This window comes from Geotrypetes seraphini, chromosome 5 (assembly GCF_902459505.1).
Source record: "Geotrypetes seraphini chromosome 5, aGeoSer1.1, whole genome shotgun sequence".
Taxonomy (NCBI): domain Eukaryota; kingdom Metazoa; phylum Chordata; class Amphibia; order Gymnophiona; family Dermophiidae; genus Geotrypetes; species Geotrypetes seraphini.
This window is the reverse complement of record NC_047088.1, coordinates 183,224,978-183,249,287: the sequence shown is the minus strand read 5'-3', so window position 1 is coordinate 183,249,287 and position 24,310 is coordinate 183,224,978. Positions and strand designations below refer to the sequence as shown.

The 24,310-nt window shown below is 41.5% G+C and overlaps 1 protein-coding gene across 1 annotated transcript in view; it reads left to right on the top strand.

The window, feature by feature from the left end:
- Nucleotides 1–8,303, top strand: part of COL3A1 (collagen type III alpha 1 chain) — a 170,565-nt gene extending 162,262 nt beyond the window's left edge. Inside the window, exon 51 of the mRNA XM_033947168.1 lies at nucleotides 7,258–8,303. Coding sequence (XP_033803059.1) covers nucleotides 7,258–7,404 — 147 coding nt within the window. The 3' untranslated portion in view covers nucleotides 7,405–8,303. The remainder of the gene's footprint in view (nucleotides 1–7,257) is intronic.
- The last annotated feature ends 16,007 nt before the right edge of the window (nucleotides 8,304–24,310 follow it).

Here is a 24,310-nt window from a genome sequence, read left to right as displayed (position 1 = left end):
CCAGAAAAAGGAGGACAGATTGACACATCCAAGTTTCACTTCCATTGCTATCTTTTCTGAGCTTCCTAGCAGCCTCCGACTTTGCCATGCAAATGTAGTACAATGAGCTAATTACTATGAAAATGGTATTACAATGAGGTCAATAATATAAAAAAAAAAGCACTCTGGGCAATTCTCTAAAGTTTCCCGGCGATTCTCTAACCTCGTTGTACTATATTTGCAGGCAAAATTTTCCAGCAGGTTCTGAGCTATCACAGCCCTATTTTTTGGTCAATGCCTGAATGCTGATTGTTCAGGCACTGACAGGAAAGTAAGGCTTAACAGTTCAGACCCTGCCACAAAAAAATCCTCTCTTGCCCACAATTTTTTAAAAAAGACCCCCAATTACTCCTTCTCTCCCACTGATCCCCCCAGAGCCTTTCAATGCCCCCTGTTCAGCAGAAGGGAGGCCTACTCCCTCCCACTGCTGGGGGTCTCCTGATAGCCCCCTGCCCATCTCCCACTTCTCCATAACTTTTAATTGAAGGACAGCAGAAGGGATGCCCACTCTCTCTGGTTAGCAGGCCCACCTCTTCAAAATGGTGGGTCTCCCCCTTCCCAGCATATCCCAGGATGCACTAGGTGGGGTCTATGGCCCCGATTGGCTCTGGCGCCTAGGGCCCCTCCTCTGCCTGGTGCATCCTGGGATAGGGAGAAGCCTTAAGTGCCTGAGCCAATCAAGGCCTTAGGTCCCTCCTAGTGCAGGGAGAGCAGCCTTGACATGAGGGAGGAGTTGTACCTGGTGATTACTATTCTGAGCACATGCCAGGCCCAGTTCTTCCCCCCCCCCTTTACCTGCGATTCTCCTCACAAATAGCATGCATATCATTTACATGTTATTATGCTGAGAATTGTCCATATACATAAAATCACTCCCACTAGGACCACTACATTGACTCACTGGATTTTACTGGTGAGTTTTGAGAATCCAGCTCTTAGACACACAAAGTACCATAGAAACCTATGGTACTTTGTGCTTCTAAGTACTTTGAAAATGTGTGAGTTCCCTTGGTGCACAACTTTACCATTATAGAATACTAGCTTTTTTGGTGCCTTACTTTAGGCACTGTTTATAGAATTCCTCCCTACATGGAAAAAGGATGTACTCTCTCCCAACTGGGAAGCCACCACGTATGCACGAGCCATCACACAGGCACAAACTAGTGCACATGCAAGTACTTAGGAAAAAAAAGCGTACCCTCTTCATATGTGACTCACTGAGCAAAAAAGTACTAAAAGTGAAGGATGTGGCTTATTTTTCCGCAAGATAGAGGGATACCAACTGCATCGGCTTCAGGTATGGACTAATTACATCTTTAAAAACTGAGAAACATTTATCAATGAAAGAGTAATCTACCCCAGAAATCACAGGCCCCACTTTAGGTACCATTTAGGCATGTGCTGCCTTTAGGCCAAAGAACATGAAAATCATCACAGTTATGAAAAAAATATTTGTATAGTCCATTCTACTGACCCTATAATATAAAAAAAAATTCAAAAATGAAAAGTTGACCCACATTTACTCCTCCAAACTTTTATAGATTTAGGGCTTCTTTTACTAAGCTGCGTTAGCGTTTTTAGAGCACGCTAAACCCGTACTACGTGGCTAGAACTAACACCAGCTCAATGTTGGTGTTAAGGTCTAGCGTGGGTGGCAATTTAGCGTGCGCTATGACGCACGTTAAAGCCCTAATGCGGCTTAGTAAAAGGAGCCCTTAGTGCTGCAGGCCATGGTAGAAACCTCTACCGCGGCTTAGTAAAAGAGGGGTTAGTTCTGTGTGGAATTAAATTATTTTTAATTGGTTTAAATGGCATGGTAATTGACCACACCACTAAAAACAGATTTAGAAAAACATTATCTTAATTATCAATTCTCAGACACTCGCCTAGCACCTAGCAAAACCTAAGTCAATTGCTGTGCTGCAAATGCTCCAATGCATCAGAGCACTTACCACACGAGGAGGTTAACCAGCTAAGTCGATATTCAGCGATAGCCAGTTAATAATGGGCAAAGATAGGCCTGATATTTATGTGGCCCAATTTAGCCACTGAACTTAGTCAGTCAGCGCTAAATACTGGCAGTTATCATATGATAGAGCTGGTTAAATTTTCAGTGCTGACCACAGATATTCAGTGGAGATAACCAGTTATCTTGTGCTGAATATTTATGGCTAGGTGTCAAAATGCTATTTAAACGAACAGCGGCAATTTAGGAGGGATGGTTTATGAAAGTAAAAAATAAAGGCAGAGGAAGGAGGAAGCTTCCTCCATCTTGTCCCTCCTTCCTCCGCCCGACGCCACTCGTGCAGGAGGGATCTGCCCTGCCCTGCTGACTTGCTAGCCTGCTCTTCTCCAGCCCATCCGAGGGCTGCTAAAGGCCAGCGTGTCCCGGCTCCTCTTCAGCCCACTGCGGGCCGCTGAAAGCTTTTTCTCCGTTCCAGCGACTTCAAGGCAGAGGAAGGAGGAAGCTTCCTCCATCTTGTTCCTCCTTTCTCCACCCGACGCCACTCTTGCAGGAGTGGACGGACCTGCTCTTCACTAGAAACCCTGCCCCCACAGCCCACCCAAGAGCTGCCGAAGCCCCTTCAACTTGGGCTCCTCTCTGCCTCACCTCACCTCACCGCCTTCCCCCCTCCTCGGCCTATCAAGGTCCACTGAGGGCCTCCAGACTCTCAGCTCCCCTTACCCAACCCGGACTCTGCCCGTTGTCAAAGTTTACCACTGTTTATACCCCTGTTTCTGCACCATATTTTACTATTGTATTTGCTCATGTTTTGATGCTAAACTTTTTCTGTTTTTTTTGCTCAGTTCTGCACCAAACTGTACTCTCAGCCAAAAGTTTTTTACCAGTCTCTCACTTTTCGATTGCCCCGTTTCCCTTAGCACATCCTGGGCTACACACATACCTTAATGTGCAATGCCCCTGTTACCCATTTACTGCCCCAAGTCTCTCCGCTCTAGGCACCACATGGAAAGTGCTTAGCCGCTAATTGTCCTCACTGATATAGCCCCCCTTTAGTCCTAAAAAAAAAAAAAAAGTCTCTCCTCCCTTCTCTCGGCCCCGTACTTAGCCAGCTTAATTTAAGTTCCCCTGCTCTTTCCTCAACCAACTCTACTCCCCCTTGCTGCAGACTCTCACACACCAACCACCCCGCCATGAATCCATCCTTCTGGATCCTTCTCCTCCTACTCTGCTCACCTCTCTATCCTTCCCTCTGTCTGAAACCTCCCTCCCCCCAACCTACTCGACCCCGCCAACACCAATACCATCTGCCCCAGACTCAGAATCCCCACACTGATACGCACCAGAAATTCCCCTCCCAAGAAAACCCCCCGAAAAGTCAACCAAGATTCTCTAAAGCCCCTGCCAATCTTCCCAACACTGTCCCGGACTCTCTCACCCCAGTCCCGACACTTTACTGCAACGCCAGATCCGCATGCAATAAGACCCAAATCTTGAAAGACCTTCTAGACGAGCTCGACCCTGGATTCCTGTGCATCACAGAATCATGGATCGCCAAAGACGACCTATTCACACAAAATGAACTCCTCCCCCATGGTTACCAAGGCCTCTTCTCCCCCAGACCCAACCGAAAAGGAGGTGGTCTGGCACTCCTCTACAAATCTTTCTTCGACGTCCAGCTCCTTGAGAGCGGCACTCATGCTTCTCTAGAATATTTGCTTGCCTCGGTCAATGACGAACTCCGCACCCACCCATTGGGCATCCACCACCCACCCCTTGGACCAAATCTTCCAATCTCGTCTATGAGACCATAACAAATGCCTTCCTTAAATTCCAAAGACTTCTGATTGTCGGTGATATCAATCTCCACCTCGCCGACACAAATAACAATGATACATCCGAATTCAACAACTTCCTTACCTCTCTAGGTTTTCCCTCACCCACCCCATCCCCAACCCACGAAAAAGGGCATACTCTAGACTTCACCACCTTCATTGATCTTACCTCCTTCAAAACCTCAACCAACGACACTCGCTGGGAACAAGTCCCTTGGTCAGATCACTTCTTAGGGACTACCTGTCTCCCCGTCTTCATGTCACATCTTGACTCCCCACCCCACTCCTCCCATTCCATAACCTTCCGCAAAAAAACCTCGAGCAACCTATTCTGGTCCAAACTCCTCAACAAACTCTCCTCCAACCCTAGACCTACAGACCCCGAATCACATTGGCACAACTGGACCGCCCTCTCTGAGTCCACTTACCACTCCCTTGCTCCATTAACCACAAAAACCATCTCCTACCCCCGAAAGGCCCCCTGGTACCTACCTTTTCACAGAGAATTGAAACAGAAATGTCGCGCTTTGGAGCGCAAATGGAAAAAATCTAAATCCCCCTCTGATAGACAGACCTGGAGGGCTAATATTAAATTTTACAATTCAACATTAAAAAAAGCCAGGAAAAACTTCTTTGGAGACAAGATCTCTAGATCCAACAACCAGATCAGTGCGCTGTTCAACATCTGGCGCTCCCTAACTACAAACAAAGACCCACCTTTGCTTCCACCATCTCTATCAGCCGATGCCCTTGCAAATTTCTTTAATGAAAAGGTTACCACTCTAAGATGCTCCTTCCCTCCCACAGTCTCCTACAATTCCCTGACCTCTATTGATCTCAACCCTACCTTACCTGTATCCACCCCCATTCCTGCCGACAGATCCTGGACCGCCTTTGAGCTTGTTTCTGAACCGCAAGTCTCCAAACTCTGCCTCAAACTAAAAACAAGTGCATTTTGGATCCTTTCCCCTCCTATCTATTCGAGAATATCCCTACACAGGCCATCGCTTCCCTCACCGACCTTATAAACTCTGCCCTAACATCGGGCCTTTTCTCCCCCGACATGGGACACATTTCATTGTCCCCTCTACTGAAAAAGGCCAACCTTGATCCTTCCATTCCATCTAACTACCGTCCTATAGCAAATATCCCTCTCCTAACCAAGTTATTAGAATTCATCATATCCACCCAACTCTCATCCTACCTAGAACGATTCTCTATCCTCCTACCCCACCAATTCGGCTTCAGACCCAACTTCAGCACCGAATCCCTCTTGGCCTCACTAATCTCTAAGGTGCAACAACTCCATTCTCGCAACAAATTCGCTGTTCTTCTTCAATTCGACCTCTCCGCAGCCTTCGATGTCGTTCACCACGACATCCTAATCTTCCAACTCTCCGAAATAGGCATAAGCTCCACAGTCCTTGATTGGTTCTCGAAATTCCTACGCTTCCGCTCCTACACCGTTTACACAAACGGTACCTCATCCCCCGCCTGGAAGCTGAAATGTGGAGTCCTGCAAGGCTCACCCCTCTCCCCTATCCTTTTCAACATCTACATGTCCTCTCTGAAACTCCTTCATCTATCCCCCCTAGAAACTCTCTACTCCTACACTGACGACATCCTCATCCTCCTCGAAACCGACTCGAACCTCTCTAACCTCGCTGAGAACATCTCCCATGTATTACGAACCTCCAATCCTGGGCCCAATCTGTACAAATGAAACTGAATGAGTCCAAAACCAAACTACTTTGGCTCGGCCCAATTTCAGATCATTTACCCACCTCCATCCCTCTACCTTCCGGCCCCACTCTTCAGCTTGAGTTTTCAAGCAAATTCCTAGGCATCATCTTAGACTCCTCTCTCTCCTTCAACGATCACCTCAACTCCCTGGTAAAAAAATGCTTCTTTAGCCTCCACATGTTGAGGAAAGTAAGATCTTGCTTTCATCATTCTCATTTTGCCATCCTCGTTCAATCCACCATCCTCTCTAGACTGGACTACTGCAACTCCATCTATATAAGCCTAACTAAGAAAAACCTCCATAGACTTCAGCTAATTCAGAACGCCGCGGCCAAGCTTATTTTCGCAAAAGGCAAGTTCGATCACGTTTCCCCACTCCTCTCCAAGCTTCACTGGCTCCCAGTATACTCCAGAGTCCTCTATAAATGTGCCTGCATAGCCCAAGATTCTACATGGCGTCCTTCCTCCCGTTATCCCACTCTTCTGGAATTCCTCAAACTCGCTCTCTTCTAGACCCTCCCAAAAACTGAAACTATCTTTCCCATCTATAAAAGGTATATCCCGCGCAGGAAAACTTGGAACATCCCTCCCCTTTAGAACCACAGAACTCTGGAACAACCTCTCATCCCCGCTCAGAAATTCTAGCTCCTTCCAATCCTTCCGTAAACACTTGAAAACTTGGCTCTTCTCAAAAATCTAATCACCTCCCGTTCTCTAGTACCCTGTCCCTCTCTATCTTCTCAGTCCCTCTCCTATATCCCTTCTTTGTAGTTCCTTTCCTCTCAACCTCTGTAAACCGTGCCGAGCTCTGCGCATGCGGAGATGGTGCGTTATACAAACCTAAGGTTTAGTTTAGTTTAGTTTTTCATCATTAGTTTTGAGTTAATATACCCCCTCCTTTACAAAGGAGCGTTACTGTTTTTAGCGCCTGCTGCAGCGGTAACAGCTGGGACGCTCATAGGAATTCTATGAGTGTTGGAGCTGTTACCATGGTGGCCGGCGCTAAAATGCTAGTCTGGCTTTGTAAAGGAGGGTGATAGTAAAGATATTTTATATTGTATTTCAGAAATACAATTTTTGAAGTGATTTTGTGTTTCACAGAACATTAAGGAAACCCCTTAAACATCTAGACATATAAACATTGACCAATTTTCCTTAAGCAAGCATGTTAAAATGGTAAGACATTCCCTCTCTTCTACGAAACAGTGCTAGCGGTTTATAACTCAGAGAGCCGCACTGAATGGTCCACTTTGCTCCCGATGCTCATTGAGTTCCTATGAGCGTCGGGAGCAGCGCGGGCCATTCAGTGCAGCTCTCTGCACTAAAAAAACGCTAGCGCAGTTTCGTAGAAGAGGGGTATAGTTTAATTGTCAGAGGAGAATGAAAAGTGATACAATGAATTATCATTTCCAGTTGTCTATTGCCACAAGACAAATTTAAATTCACAGTAAACACAGAGGGCTCCTTTTACTAACGTGCAGAATAGCACGCGCTACATTGCCGCACGCGCTAGACTTTAACGCCAGCATCGAGCTGGCATTAGTTCTAGAAGTGTAGCGCACGGTCATTTCCTGCGTGCGCTAAAAATGCTAGCACATCTTAGTAAAAGGAGCCCAAAGTATACTTATATTATTCTGTTTTCTTTATTGACATATTTATTCTGTTTTGTTCCTACAGAAACATACTGGTGAGTGGGGTAAAACAGTCTTTGAAATCCGAACGCGCAAGTCAATGAGATTGCCCATTATAGATATTGCACCTATGGATGTTGGTGGTCCTGATCAAGAATTTGGAGTGGACATTGGCCCTATTTGCTTCTTATAAATCAAGGATATTGCTCTTTCTTAAGCCACCGCACTCCACACTCCATCTGTAACCCTTTACTTTTAATCTTGTCAACCAATACAGGTGGTCAACTGCGTCCCAGTTATTTATTTCCAAAATTTGGGAAAACAAAACAAAAAAAATGCTTTTACTCTATTTTTTTACAAGTTCCATCTTTGAACATGTCTCAAATGGTGCTACAATAAACTTCGACACTCATTCAAACAACACTGTGCAATTTTTTTAAAAAAAAAGAAAACCAGTTTGCAGAGCATTGATGATTATTCTAAACATCAAACTAGGCCCAACTTTCTAACCAAGATGAATTTCATAAAACCAAAAAGAACTTGCCTGTTTCAACTACCTCATCGTGGACAGAAACTGGGATGAGTTTGATGGTTCACAAAATAAAATTAAATTGCAAAAAAAAATAATGAAATACATTACATTCTTTGCTTCTCTACTTATAGAGAATGTAAGAACTGAAGCCCCTATTTTAAACAATTAAAATAATTGTGTTCTTAGGTTTCTCCCATTTTTCTTGGTGCTTCTATACTTTCCTGTCATTGCTGGCTAAGACCACTAAAATAGGGAAGTGTAAGGGACAACTATGATGGTGCTAAAAGTTAATATATGTTCACTTCTGAAACTGCAACCTAAAATTATTTGGTTTGTGTTTTAAAAAGGACAGGAGTCAATGTCTCCTGTTAAATATTGTTACTGGCACATCGTTTCTATGGACTTCCCCCTGTTAACTTGATAAGAATGCAGAACTGTGGGATTTTTGTCACATTAACACAGCTAATAAAATGGAAGGATGACCTTCTTTGCAAGCTTTTATATGGTTGTTGATCTTTTTCCATGCAGTGACACATAATAAAGGATTGCATTACAATTCCTACACGTTTATTAAAGGTGTTTTTTTAAAAAATGATTCCATTAGCCTAGTATTTGGTATGTCGTCATTACAATACTAAGGGGGAAGTTTTCAATGGTCAACAGTTAAGTCAGGTTATTCAGTTATTTTGCCACAAGTTGGACTATTTTTGCACAGGGGCCCATTTTATGCAATGAAATCATGTATTAAAATAACTCAACTTAGAGAGTGACATGGGAACAAATTTTCCTCCGTCCAAGTGAGTTCTTTTCCTGTCTCTGCCCCCTTCCTGCAAGCTCTGTCCTCATCTGCACAAGGCTCAAACACTAAAATCATAAGTGTTTGAGGCTTGTGCGGTTAAGGCAGAGCGTACAGGAATGAGGCAGGGACAAGGACTGTGGTAAAACTCGTGGGGTTGGGGAAATTGAGATCCTGTGGGGACGGGGAAAAATTTGTCCCCTTGTCATTCTCTGCTTGCGGTAAAATACTCTGACCTAACAGTAGTCCTTGTCGATAACTTTCCCCCAAAGTGTTAAAAAAAAAATAATCTGGTCCCAGTCACCAACTCTAAAAGGCAAATCTAACAATTTAAAAATTATTTAGAATTTTAAAGTGCATTAGATATTTGATATTTGGGGTCTGTACATCTAGGACAGTGGTTCCCAAACCTGTCCTGGGGGACCCCCAGCCAGTCAGGTTTTCAAGATATCCCTAATGAATATGCATGAGAGAGATTTGCATACCTTTCACTTCCATTATATGCAAATCTCTCTCATGCATATTCATTAGGGATATCTTGAAAACCTGACTGGCTGGGGGTCCCCCAGGACAGGTTTGGGAACCACTGATCTAGGATATAAACTTAGGCTAGAATATCTTCACCACCAAAATGCTATCTTACTAGACTGGGATGGATACCTTAAAGACAATTCTGTATGTATCTATTAATAGGAAATTACAAGTCGCAGGAGCCTGTGATTTCAAAAACTCACATACTATGAAAGTTCTGGGATGTGCATTTGGGTCCTGATTCTATAAACCAGGGGTGTCCGACCTGTGGCCCGAGGGCCGCATGCAGCTCCGTGAAGTATTTTGTGTGGCCCCTGTCGAGGGCGATGCAGTGTTTTCCTCTGCTGCCCCCGGTTGTTTACAGTTTTGCCAGCTCCCTTCTCTGTCTTGCTGCAGCATTTGCACATTTGTGCGGCCCCAGAAACATTCTTTTTTGGCCAATGCGGCCCAGGGAAGCCAAAAGGTTGGACACCCCTGCTATAAACAATGCCTAACTTCTAGGCACTGAGGAGTACAATTGTTTATAAATCACGCCTAGTGGTGCCTAAGTGTTCTTAGGCATCGATAGGCATTGAAATCTTAGGCACACTTCCATTTATGCCAGGGTTTATGCATGAGTGCACCTAAGTCAAGTCATGCCCCAAATTTGCCCCTAACCACACCTACTTTCTGGTTGGCGCAGTGGAGTAGACACCTACTGAGTTAGCCGCTTACCAGCTAATTAAGGCCCCCTTTTACAAAGCCGTGCGAGTGGTACATGGCAAATGCTCCGAAGCTCATTTGATTCCTATGGGTGTCGGAACATATACCACGCCAGCCCACACTGTCAGGCTAAGTAAAAGGGGACCTAATTTTTTTTTTAATTGATTTAAAATGGCTTTTTAATGGAACTTTTCAATTAACAGTGCCAATTAATCCTAATTGAAAACATTTTTTGCACCAGCTAGCACGCTGAATGCTGTGTGCTAGGAACCTTATGAGCCCTAGAAAACCTATAAGTCTCGGAGCAGCGCACAGCATTCAGCGTGCCGGCCAGCGCTAAAAAATGCTTTCATGGTTTTGTAAAAGGAAGGTTACATGCCCCCTTAAGATTTAGACACACTGGAGTCAAAACAATCAGAATGATATCTAGAAAGTCTTTGTTGAGAATGCCCACTTGGACATTTTGACTAGTAAGATGTCTAAGTGCTGGTTTATGCTGTCCTTTGGACGTCTATCTTTTTTTGAAAATGAGCCCCTTAGTGTCTGTGTGCACTAAAATAATTTTCTAATGTCAGGGATAGAGGATTGGAATTCTTGAGCCAATCAGTTAACATATCTATGTTATCGCAAACTAATTGGTTAGTGAATGGGTAACGCAGCAGCCCTTGCAGTATATAAAATAGGTAGCAGTAAGTGCTCACATGGTAATTCTATAAAATGGCTGCACTCTAATGGCAATATTAGCACATAGCCATTGATTAAACAAAAAAATCTGGGTTTTGACAGCTATGGTGAAAATGCCTAAGCATGGGAAAGAAAAAAAAAAAAACAACCACCCAAAGAGAACTGCTGAAACACGCACAATGATGCAAGCTAAATTTATTGGTATAAAATAATTCAGTGCGGTTAATAATGCCACCTTAAAACAAACCTAGGGACCCGACATGGTCCGTGTTTCGGTTAACACGCCTTCATCAGATTTTGTTGTTTTTTCCCTTTGTTTGTTAAGCATGGGAAAGACCCATGTAAGGGTGTACTAAGGCCTTTTTTTACCGCAGCTTAGTAAAAGGACTTTAAAAGTGTTACCCATGTTAATCAAATTTTATATACATTCATTTCTGAACAAAAAACAAAAATTGGCCAAAATAAACTGAATATGATTCACAAATAAACAGATTTTCTTTCTATATATGCCACTTCAAGACACATTTGCAGATCCTTTGGAAGTTGTCACAATTTGCTGTGGCTCCAGCTTCCTTCAGGGGCAAAATATCTACTAGGCATACACTCATAAAATTGTTGACTTCTTGCCAATTTTGTGCATTTATTGATAAAAGTCAAAGATTTATAGAAAAACTCCTACTAAAGATTTGATTTCCGTTTGTTTTTATTATTTAACATTCAGCTTTCTGTAATTTAGCACCAAAGTGGTTCAATAAATATGGTTTGCTGTATTTTTAAAACATAAGAATAGCCTTACTGGGTCAGACCAATGGTCCATCAAGCCCAGTAGCATGTTCTCACAGTGGCCAATCCAGGTCACTAGTACCAGGCCAAAACCCAAGGATTAGCAATATTCCATGCTACCGATACAGGGCAAGCAGTGGCTTCCCCCATGTCTTTCTCAATAACAGACTATGGACTTTTCCTCCAGGAACTTGTCCAAACCTTTCTTAATACCAGCTACGCTATCCGCTCTTACCACATCCTCTGGCAATGCGTTCCAGAGCTTAACTATTCTCTGAGTGAAAATTTTTTTCCTCCTATTGGTTTTAAAACTATTTCCCTGTAACTTCATCGAGTGTCCCCTAGTCTTTATAATTTTTAACAGAGTGAAAAAATCGATCTACTTGTACCCGTTCTACTCCACTCAGGATTTTGAAACCTTCAATCATATCTCCCCTCAGCTGTCTCTTTTCCAAGCTGAAGAGCCCTAATCATTTTAGTCTTTCCTCATACGAGAGGAGTTCCATCCCTTTACCATCTTGGTCGCTCTTCTTTGAAACTTTTCTAGCGCCATTATATCTTTCATGAGATATGGAGACCAGAATTGAATGCAATACTCCAGATGAGGTCGCACCATGGAGCAATACAGGAGCATTATAACATTCTTAGTCTTGTATTCTGCCTTTCAAGAGGAACAAGTCAGAGAAGTTTACAAATTATAGGGAAAAGGGTTACAATCAAAGCGGTTTACATATATTCAGGTACTTATTTTGCACCAAATTGCGGCTTTTTACCATAGGCTGAAGAGGTAAATGCTCTGATACTCATAGAAATTGCATAAGTGTCAGAGCATTTACTTCACTGGCCCACATTAAAAATCTCTCCCACTTTTTGATAAAAGGTATTCTAAGTGATTTGTATATAAGAACATAATAATTGCCGCTGCTGGGTCAGACCAGTGGTCCATCGTGCCCAGCAGTCCGCTCACGTGGCGGCCCTTAGGTCATAGACCAGTGCCCTGAGTCAAGCCTTACCTGCGTACGTTCTGGTTCAGCAGGAACTTGTCTTTGTCTTGAATCCCTGGAGGATGTTTTCCCCTATAACAGCCTCTGGAAGAGCGTTACAGTTTTCCACCACTCTCTTGGTGAAGAAAAACTACCTTACGTTTGTACGGAATCTATCCCTTTTAACTTTAGAGAGTTCCCTCTCGTTCTCTTTACCTGGGAGAGGGTAAACAACCTGTCTATCTACTAAGTCTATTCCCTTCATTATCTTGAATGTTTCGATCATGTCCTCCTCTTTTCAAGGGAGAAGAGGCCCAGTTTTTCTAATCTCTCACTGTATGGCAACTCTTCCAGCCCCTTAACCATTTTAGTCGCTCTTCCCTGGACCCTTTCGAGTAGTACTGTGTCCTTCTTCATGTATGGCGACCAGTGCTGGACGCAATATTCCAGGTGGGGGGGTGTACCATAGCCCAGTACAGAACCATGATAACCTTCTCTGATCTGTTTGTGATCCCTTTCTTAATCATTCCCAGCATTCTGTTCGTCCTTTTCACCGCCGCCTCCATCTCTCCGAGCACTGACCCTTTATTCGTGTATAAGATTTTTGTTTTTTGATTTTATTATTTATACAATTTTCAATTTTACAAGCATATACATCACTTGTTACAGATCATGAAAAATAAATTTATAAAAACAAGACATAAAGAAAATGTAACTCGTATGTAGTCCAAGATCAAGAAAAGAAATTAAACATCGAAGAAAATATTAAACTAATACAGGAGAAACAGCAATAGATACACCTTCCTACAGCTGCTGGCAAGTCATGCATAAGATTTTTATTACCGACATGCATCACCTTACACTTAAACATGCTCAAGAAATGGGCCGCAACATGGCAAATGAGGTTTAATGTGGATATGTCACGTTGCAGGTCTTCACAATCCTTCTGTGTCTTCACTACTCTGAATAACTTCGTATCATATGCAAATTTAATCACGTCGCTCGTCATACCAATTTCCAAGTCATTTATAAATACGTTGAAGAGCACAGGTCCAAGCACTGAATACTGTGGCACTCCACTCGTGACGCTTTTCCAGTATGAGTACTATCCATTTACCCCCACTCTCTGTTTTCTGTCTGCCAACCAGTTTCTAATCCACGTGAATATTTCACCCTCGATTCCATGGCTCGCAATTTTTCAAAGTAGTTGTTCATGCGGGACCTTGTCGAACGCCTTCTGAAAATCCATATATACAATGTCAACCGGGTCACCCTTATCTATCTGCCTGTTTACTCCCTCAAAGCAGTGCAGCAAGTTCGTCAAGCAACATCTTCCTTTGCTGAAGCCGTGCTGGCTGGTCCTCATCAGACTGTGTCCGTCTAAGTGATCAATGATGCGGTCCTTTATCAGCACCTCTACCATCTTTCCCGGTACCAAGGTCAGACTCCTTGAAGTTTTGGCCTCTAGGAGGTGAATGACTGTGGGGCTCATTTTCAAAAGAGAAAACATTTACAAAATGGCATAAAGTAGCATTTGGACATTTTATTTGGTAAAACATCCAAATTGCTATTTTTGAAACACATTTTTTAGACAGTTTTCTATGCTATTTGTCCAACATACATCTAAATCTCAAGGAATTGTGTCTGGAGCATGTTTTGGGTGGGATTAGGGCAGATTTATGATTTGGATATTTTTCTACACTAATGGAACATTGCAGAAAACATCCAGGGCAAAACTTGGACTTTTGAGGCTAGACCTATTTCATTAATGAATAAGTACCAAAAAAATGGCCAAACTGACCAAATGACCACTGAAGACATGAAAGCATGCTTCCCCCCTTAATCCCTCATTGGTCTCTGACCCCCTCCTAACCCCCAAAGATATGAATTAAACAATGCATATCAGTCTGTATGATGGTTTCAGATGTTATGGCCAGTTCTATCAGAGAAGCAAGCAGGTCCCTAAAGTAGCCTGGTGGTCATTTCAGTGGATTTCAGAGAAGAGAACCCAGGCCCCTATCTCACTCTAACTCGTACACTTTTTTTTTTATTTTTTTAATAATTTTTTATTCATTTTCAAACTTACAATAAGTGTGACAATATGTCCAAACAAATTAACAATAAATATATCACTTAATAATCATCAATGGTACAAATAATATGCTCTTATCTCCCACCCTTCCCACCCTTTCCTGTCATATAATCAAATACCTTGTACAATATGTAATAATAAAATTACCCCTCACACACACACCCACAATTGAACTTGTAAATTTAAGGGAAAAATGTCATCTAATCAGTACAATACTTTAATGGCTCCCACACATCTTGAAATTTCCTGAAACATCCCCGCTGTATTGCAATAAATCTCTCCATTTTATAAACATGATATAAGGAATTCCACCAGAAATTATAATTTAATCTACTCCAATTTTTCCAATTATATGTAATTTGTTGAATGACAACACCAGTTATTATAAGTAATAATTTGTTATTATTTGTAGAAATCTGACTTTTTGCTCTCATTGCCATACCAAACAGCACAGTATCATATGATAATGCCACTGGGTTATCTAATAAACAATTAATTTGGTCTCAAATTGATTTCCAAAAATTCATAATAAATGGACAATAGAATAATAAATGGTCTAAAGTTCCTGCTTCAAGATTACAGTGCCAACATCTATTAGACTTAGAGCTATCCAATTTTTGTAACCGAACAGGGGTCCATAATGCTCTATGTAACAGAAAAAAACAAGTTTGTCTCATAGATGCCGACACTGTACATCTCATCCTCCAAGTCCAAATTCGTGGCCATTGAGACGCAGTAATTTGATGCTTAATCTCAATGCTCCAAATGTCTCTCAGACCACCGTTTGGCTTCTTTTTAATAAATCCAGTCAGCAATTTATACCACTGGGCAGCCTGGTGACCCAAGAAGTCCACCTGAAAGCATAAGAACTCCATACTATATTGATTATTAAGATCTTACCAGTCAGGGAACCTCACCTGAATGGCATGCTTCAGTTGCAACCATCTAAAACTTTCTGATTTATTAAGACCATATTTATGTTGCAACTATGAAAATTCAAGCATTTTAACATTAGAGATAACATCTTCTAATAAACGTATTCCTGCTATCATCCAATGCTTCCAGGCGAGCCTTTCTCCGCCAATTTGAGGTGGAACGTGTGAGCCCACCATAAACCTACTGTACCAACATATAGGTGATTCCTACTGACATAAGGGCTAGTGTATAGTTCGATACAGTAGGTTGTGGGTGAGTTTTGGAGGTCTCACCATACAAAGTAAGGGGTTATGATGAGCTGTGTACCTTGATCCTTTTATGTGAAGTTCACTGCAGTGCCCCCTATGGTATCGCACTGCTCTGCTGGGATGTCTGTGTGGCCAGCTTTTGTGTTTTTCATTTGGACTTTTTTTTTTTTTTTTAATGATTCATAAAGATAGATGCACATAGGACAAAAACATCTAGGAAATGGTCTTTTTTAAAAAAAAAGATAAGACATTTTTCTGGTTTGGTCATTTTCTCTACTGGACTTTGGACATTTTTCCCAAAATATCTAAATTTGAATTTAGATGTTATATTGAAAATGCTCTTCTGTGGGTCATCAAGATTTCCAAATACCTACTACCAGTAATGATTTTTAAATGCAATTAAAAATATTTAAGTACCTGATCTTCCCAAAGTCACCAATGTGTGGTTTTAACCACAGTCAAATCACATCTGGGCAGGTTACTCCAACCTCCTAGAAATGTAATACAACTGCACCAGTGCCCTTAGGGCTCCTTTTATCAAGGTGCGGTAGGGGTTTAACACGCAGAATACCACGCGTTAAACCGCCTGCCGCACTAGTCGCTAATTCCTCCATTGATGAAGTGTTAGTATTTTGGCATGCCGCAGGGGTTAGTGCGTGATGAAATGTTCAATGCGCTAACCACCTCAGCGCACCTTGATAAAAAGGAGCCCTTAGAGTTCTAGTTCAATGGTATCGGACAAAATGTAAAAAAAAATTGTGTCATAGCCATACCTTCAAAGATTCCCATGGGAAAGAACAATTAATTATTTTTCCATAAGATATACTAGGAATTATTTGGGCAAAGGTGAATCTGAGTTTGCAATAGAGTAAAGAGAGTACAGGAACATAAATGTTTGGAGACAAATAGAAGCTGAGGATCTAGTGGTATCAACTTATACTAACGAGGGGCTGCTGAAAAGTTCTCAGCCCAACCAAAAAGAGAATTATGTGGAGCCATGAAACTTACAAGTTATTCCACACTTTTCATTTCATTTCATGTTATTGAAACGAAAAGTGCCAAGAAAAGTGTGGAATAACTTGTAAGTTTCATGGCTCCACATAATTCTCTTCTTGGTTGGGCTGAGAACTTTTCAGATGCTCCTCGTATTGCGATGTCATACTGCCTCATTCCACCAATGCCTAAGAGCCAGCCTCATCGGTGATGTCACAATGGCTTGGTTTCCCTATACTACTGCCCATTTACAAGATGAATTTGCCTCACTGAAATGAAGAGTGTCAAGAAAAGTGTGGAATAACTTGTAAGTTTCATGGCTCCACATCATTCTGCTGGTTGGCCTGAGAACTTTTCAGTGGCCCCTTGTAATGATAAAGGAAAAAGAAAATACAAAATTTTCATGTCAATAAATCTCAACTACACATCATGACATATGCACTGACTTTTGTAGCAGAAAAAAGAAAATTAATCTCAATCATAATTAACTGTAAAAGTTACAGTATATCAAGTACTTTTTGAAAACACAGATTTTTGTGACTTTGTAGATTGTTGGTGGCAAGATCTGGAAGTAGACCTGTGTGTGGACTAAGTATCTTATAAGAATCAAAGAGGAAGCTGGAAATTCCTAAAATAGCCAGCCAACACATGTGGTAGAGTCCATCACAATAACAGAATCTGGTCATGATTGCTAAAGATATGGAGGGAATAGAAATAGGATGGGGTGGTACCATAGCATAAGGCACTTTTTTGTTGAAAATTGAGCAGACAGCTCCTATCTACTGAACATTCTACTGTTCATATCACGCCTATACACACACACTATCATTATTTCTTCCATTCATATCTTCTTCAAAAGACAACATAGCATCAGTACTTAAACTTTGCACAGGCATTTGCACTGATCATTCAGAAAAAAACCACCCACATTTTAACTCGTAGAAACTACCATGAACACCATGCATTTGGTTTTCATCCCACTTGCCTGGAAATTGAGGAAATCTAAGCAGAAGAACAATTTTCTTTGATCAGGAAAGGAAATGCTGGCCAACTATGCACTTATGTGACCTCAATAGGCTCTGCAAAGAGTACAAGTCAGAAAGGTTCTGGGGAATTTGGATACCTAATATTTTATAGAGCCTGATGCTCATGATAATATAAAAGAGCCTTGCCAAGATGACCGTACCTGAGTTTGAAAGGGAAGTACATGTGATTTCAACAAGTTCAATTGAAAACCAGAAAGCCTTCCAAAGAATGATAAACATTTTATAGCCCTTGACAGGGATATTTGAGGATCTGTGAGAACCAACGATATCTATGCATAGTTCCCAAAAGGGACAAAGACTCTATATCTAACCATATTGGTGTGTGATCTAATAATTCCATGGAGCCTATGACAGCCCAAGACACCAAAGAAAACCAGTGGGATGAAATTAAAATATAGTACCTCCTAGACCAAGTGCCGTGGGCCTTAGAAAGATGAGTGTAATCATGTAATCCAGATGGAGCAAGTGCCATGGATCTACCAAGCCTAATGCTGTAGTTAGACCTAAAATTCATTTGGCCTTGCTCTTAAAAAATCTTCTGCTACTATCAGAAGTACATCCATGTGGAAGAACACAATTTTATCAAAGTTTAAAAGTATTGATGATCGTATTCATTGGGTGCATAAACAACCAGCAAGTTAAAAGCTTTTGGATTCGATTGTCAAAATTAATAACAAGTATCTACCCAACGGGTCTTTTTTCAAAACCTTAGCTTTGCCTTGCAATTACTTATGAATCAATACTGCAACCCTACCTCTTCCGATGTTAGAAGAAGCATAATACACTTCCCCCACCCAAGAACTAGCCAATTTAGCATGTTCAGAATCTGTGAATCTTGTTTCCTGTAAATAAGCTGTGAATATTGTTTCATATAAATTACGCTTTTATGATTTTTCAATTGATGCAATATCATTTTTTTCATTTGATGGGTATGGTGATGCCAGAGATGTTCCATGAGGTAATTCTCAAAGATATGTTAGCCATATATAATACAGTAACTTATCTATGGTAGAGATGGGGCCCTTAGAAAAGACATATCGATAGCCCACTGCAATATCAAATGATAATCAATAAAACACCCATTGTGTATGCCTCCAATAATGCAATATACCTCCTCTCTGGGAGTGATTTTCTACTTCCTCCATCTTCTTTGTCTGAGATGGTGGAAAGAGTGAGCTCAGCAAAACCCATCCAAAACCTACTGCACTGCCATATACAGTAGGTGACACCTGCAGCCATAAGGGCTATTGGGGTGGTAGACAGGTATCGTCGATTTTGGGGGAGTTTTGGAGGGCTTACCAAATACTTTAAGGGGGTTTTAATGAAGTATGTACCTGGCACCCTTTATGTGAAGTTCACAGCAGTGTCCCCTAAGGTGTCCCATTGCTCTGTTGGCATGTCTATTTAGACAGTCCATTAAAGTGTTGGCTCCTCCCATGTCTAAATGGGCTTGTTTTGAAAATATTGCATTTGGACATTTTGATTTCAAAAATGGTCAAAAAAGATAGATGTCCTAAGGGCCAGAATGTCTAGATGAATCATTAAAAAAAATAATTAAAAAAAAAATAGATGTCTTGTGGTTTTGAAAATGCTCATTTTCCCGACCTGACTTTTGGATGTTCTTGCGGAAATGTTCAAAGTTGGACTTGGATGTCCTATCAAAAATGCTTCTCCACATTAATAAAGTGTGCTCTTTCAGAAAAGTGTGAGCTTTTTGGAATACTGCACTCTTTCTAAAAGAATACACACTAATAAAATTTTGTTCCCAAAATGAAAAAATAATTAAAAACTAAAGGAAAAGAAAATTCCCAGAAATAACATAACACAAAACTTTTTGAACTGCCCACCTCAATCATGCATTACTAATCTGCACTTGACTGCCAGACTTGAGATGTTTTTAGATGTAGTGAGTACCTAAATAAATTCATGTAAACCATTCTGAGCTCCCATGAGAGAACAGTATAGAAAAATGAATAAATAAATAGAAATCCACCTTATAATTCTCCTTTCTATATCCAAGTCAATGGGCTAATATCCTATTTTGAATTTTAGGAAAAATGCTTCTTTATGAGTCAAAAAATATACTCTGTTTAATATTCAGCCAATGACAGCAGTTTTTTAAATGTTACTACTGGAAGAGTTAGGTACCAATTCAATGCTAGGCCATTTCTGGGCATTAGCATTGAATATCAGGATCTGATCAGACTGAAGATAGCCATTACAACTTATTTGGGTCCTGAACAATATTCAGCTGGGTCTTGCAAAAGATATATATAGGATCCCAGCTGAACATCATCTGAGACCCACACAAGCATAGGTCACACATCCCCCTGATGAAGACCAGAACTCTCTTCCTGCCACCCTTGATCAATATCGGCATTTCCATGTTAACTACATGTTATTTTGTAACAAAAGAAGAAATTTCAATAATAAAAAAAAATGAATGTATTTGCATAGAAGATGTCTAAAAAGAGCCATTTTCCAAACTGTACATCTAATTTATAAAACCCCCCAAAAAAACAGGCACAAGAATTTTTGTCTGGCATCATTTTGAGAGAAATGGCCACATAGATGTCCCTGCAGATCAGAGGGACAGCCTAATGATCAGTGCAATGGACTTTAAACAACGACTCCCAACTGAACTCCTTTATTTTGTATTGTGAGTTTCAAGGAACAAAATACCATAAAACCTACTATACCTAATTGTTTACAATTAGAATCACCTTCCACCGTCAGGTGTCTCTTATATTTAGGTATAGTAGGTTATTTGGTATTTTTAAAGGGCTTACAATTTCTTCCACAAATGTACTAGGTACAGTAGAGTGGGATTTGGACCTGGATTGTTCACAGTCCACTTTACTGACCGCTAGGCTACTCCTTAGAGCCGATTGATGCTGTTGGGTATGCAGTTTGCACATAAAACCTGATGCTGTCTTACAGCCTGATATCCCCTTTCAATTTTGCTTAAGGGGGTGGGAGGGGGGACAATATCAGAGTGGGGATTATGGAGGGAGTCATGCCTTAATCCATTTAGTAGTCATCTAGTCAATCAGAACATCTTTTTGCTACTTGGATATGATTGAAACAGGTCTAAATAGAAGAATCTTTATGACTTAGACATGTCTTCCTGTTCCAATATCGCTGAAAAAATCCTAATTTTGAGCCCACCCTAGTTCCACCCAAAACAAACACCCATAGTATTTGAACAAACTCAGTGGAAAAGATTCAAATTCTGCCTTTCCAAAAATCATGATTAGGCATTTTCAAAGGTGTTTTGGCCATTCTGAGACATCTACCTGCTTTGAAAATGAGCTCCAATGTGTCTTTAGGTTGGTGTTAAACTTTTAGCAAGATGATTCCAGTCTCAAGTGAAGTTGGCAGATTATTTCATAAAACTGGACCTACTAAACAAATTCGAATGGGCAAATAGGGCTTGATTATGCATAGGATGCCCAGTTTCAGCAGCCTCCTAAGCTGCTTTTGAGAATCACATATGGGCGTCCTAAACAGAATCTTGACTAACTACCCTGATTCTCTAACTAGCGTTTATGTCACAGGCAGCGGTTAGAGAATCATGTTGCAGGTCAGCGGCAACCACAGTGGCAGGGAACCCCTGACTCCTCCCCCCCCCATGAAGTTGGGTGGCAGGAAGGATGATTACTCCTTCCTGCCGCCCCCTCCCCAATGCACCGGGAAGGGGAATGTCTACCATTTTCCAGTGGTAGGCCTGCTGGCTGGAAGGTGTAATCCTCCTTCTGGCTGAACCTTCTGTTTACAAGGTACGGGGGAGTTCAAGAGGTGGTGGTCTCCCCTTTAGAGGAATTGCCGGGTGGTGGGGGGGCGATGGGCGGAGGACTGGTCACTGGGGAGGTGGGGGGTTGGTGGGTGGAGTGGTGGTCATTGGATGGGTGGAGGGGGATCGGTTGGTCAGTCACCGGATGGGGGGGGGGTGTTCTGGCAGTAGGGAGTGGGCATTGCTCCTGCCTATCATGGTTGGGTGGGGGGGAGGTTCTGACAGGATGGAGTGGACCACTTAAGCCACCTCTGTGCAGCTTTACTAGGCTTTCCTATGCTAGGCTGCCAGGTGAATGTTCTGGAGGCAGATATGCAAAGTTGTTATTACGTGATCACTGGGGCAGTGTGTGGGGGTCTGTACTTTGTGTTTGCAGTGCTTATCTGGTCACTTTGGATACCTTCTTGTGACTTAGACCTGGTTTTAGATGGCCTAAGTCACAACATCCAAGTTCCATCTTGGAAGTGTTGTAAAACTTTCGGTTATACATGCAGTACAATTAAGTCTAGGAAGGCCTATGTATTGCCCAAATCCCACCCTCGACACTCCTCCTGAAACACCCCTTTTAGCTCTAGTTGTTCAGCAGCACTGTGAAGGCCTAGGTCATTTTTACATACGTCTAAAACCCGGTTTGATTATCGGCACTTGGACTTGTGTTTTGGATTGTCCAAGTACCGATTTAGGCCGGTTTTTAGACGTTTCAGTTTCAATTATGAACCCCAGGTTGTCCAAGTGCCGATAATCGAAACGGCTTTTTGGACATATCCAGGGACACTTTATGCCTCCGAATCCCGCTGTGCACCCAGAGCTGAAAGGGGAATTTTTGGAGGAGTGGTTAGGGTGGGATTTGGGCCGACCTAGACTTAGTCATCCTGCAGGGATAATCAAATGTTTGATGAGACTGCCTAGGTCAGGGGTAGGCAATTACGGTCCTCAAGAGCCGGAGCCAGGTCAGGTTTTCAGAATATCCGCAATAAATAAGCATGAGATAGATTTGCATCTCAAGGAGGCAGTGCATGCAAATCCATCTCATACATATTCATTGTGGATATCCTAAAAACCTCTGCTTTCTGGCTCTGGCTTTCGAAGACCAGAATTGCCTACCCCTGGCCTAGGCGAAACTTATACATTGTGAGTTAGACAATGTAAAGACAGGTATAAGTGCCCAAAAGGTATCAAAAGTGACCAGATAACCACTGCAGAGATAAAGTAAAGACCCTCACATACTCCCCTCAGTGTTCACTGACCCCCATGGCACCTCCACAAAGATTTTGCATGCAATATCTTTGTATTCATGTGCCCTGTTTATGTGGGTCATTAATAAAGCAAAAATAAAAATCCTATTAACCAATTTAGGGAAATGCATTGGCGACATCCAAAGCCTGCCTAAGTCTCGTCCACCTAACTCATGTCTATCTGCCACCCAAGTTCCGCTCAAAAGTAGACCTGCTTTTCATTTGCCTACAATGTAGGCGTTAGGTGGACGTGCTCGGGCACTCAGCGGTAAATCATTCAAAAGGCATCCACATCAAAGCCTCTGCTACGCCATGTCTATGCCACAGCCATGTCTAGTTCCTTAGGTGCAGCTTTTTCCAATGGGCGTCTACAAAATTAAGGACACATCTCAGAACTGAAGTCCATATCCTTTGGACATCTAAGTTCCAATTATCGCTTGTTAAGACCCTTAAATTGCTTGTTAACCACTTTATTTGGAGATCTAAGTCCCACCTAACTGTAGGCGGGACATAGGCATCTTTACTGAAATTACCTCCAGATGTCCAAGCCCTAAATAAAGCTTCTGAAATAATCACCATACTCTCTTTGCTTTTTATTTTCCTTTTGATGTATATTCCCATCTTTAATACAGTAATGTGAAACTGTAACATATTTGCATACCCAAGGATCACCGGCTGTAAATACAAATCCTTTTTGGACAGATCTTTCATGTCCCAAGCAAGCAAACAGCAGTCCTGGCTGGGTAACTACATCAATGGAGCCAGGCTGACCTACAGCGCCTTTCAGAGAGTAATTAAAACTGTTTTGTTTGACAGATTTATCTCCTAACAGAAGCCACTCTAAATTTATATTTTCCTTCTGTCTATTTCTTGTGCAATATGTTGTACCTTCACTATTTGCATTTTCTAATTCGCTGATTGTCCAGCCCTCTTCGGTGTGAACCACCTAGAAGTCATCTGACTATGGCGGTATAGAAGAATAAAGTTATTATTATTATTATTATATACTAGTAAAATTTGAAACTATATAAATAAATAATGAAAACAAATAATCAGCTTGTTACCCCCTTGAATGTATTATTAAAATATTTGTTGTTAAAGTCCCTTTAATATCCATTGCACAAGACCGCGTTTATGAACAAACCAACCACATAAATACACTTGATTACAAAATAATTCCTTGTTTTACACAACAAATTAATTGTGTCTAAAGGAATTCCACAAGAAGGAAATCAGTGACGTAACAGGAAGCATGTATTTAATTATGTTTTTGCAAGGATACATGAATAAAGCTATGTGAATGGCTCTCCTTTGGGGATGGCCCAGCTCTTTATTTCAAGAAACAAACAAAAACACTTGACTCAACAAAGGCAATAAAGAAACAGGAAAGTAGTATGTTACGTACCCACATGTTTTCCAGGACAAACCCCCCCCCCAAAAAAAAAAACTATGCAGATCCAAGAATGATTTTAAGAAGATTTTTTAAAAAAATCTCTGCTTTACATTGTTCCTTTTACAATTAGTCTTCCAAAATGATACAAAATGGTGTGGGTTTAAGCTGGTTTGGGAATCTTACAAAAGAACATTTAGCACCATCATGTGTGTTCCCTTCCTCTCTCCATTCGTAGAATAACAACAGAAGCATAGCACCTTTTATACGGAAGAAGAAAAGGAATTATTACATGCGTCCCAGCGTCTAGAGATGAGGTAGCTTACGCTAACAAATGGTGGGAGCACTTGTACCT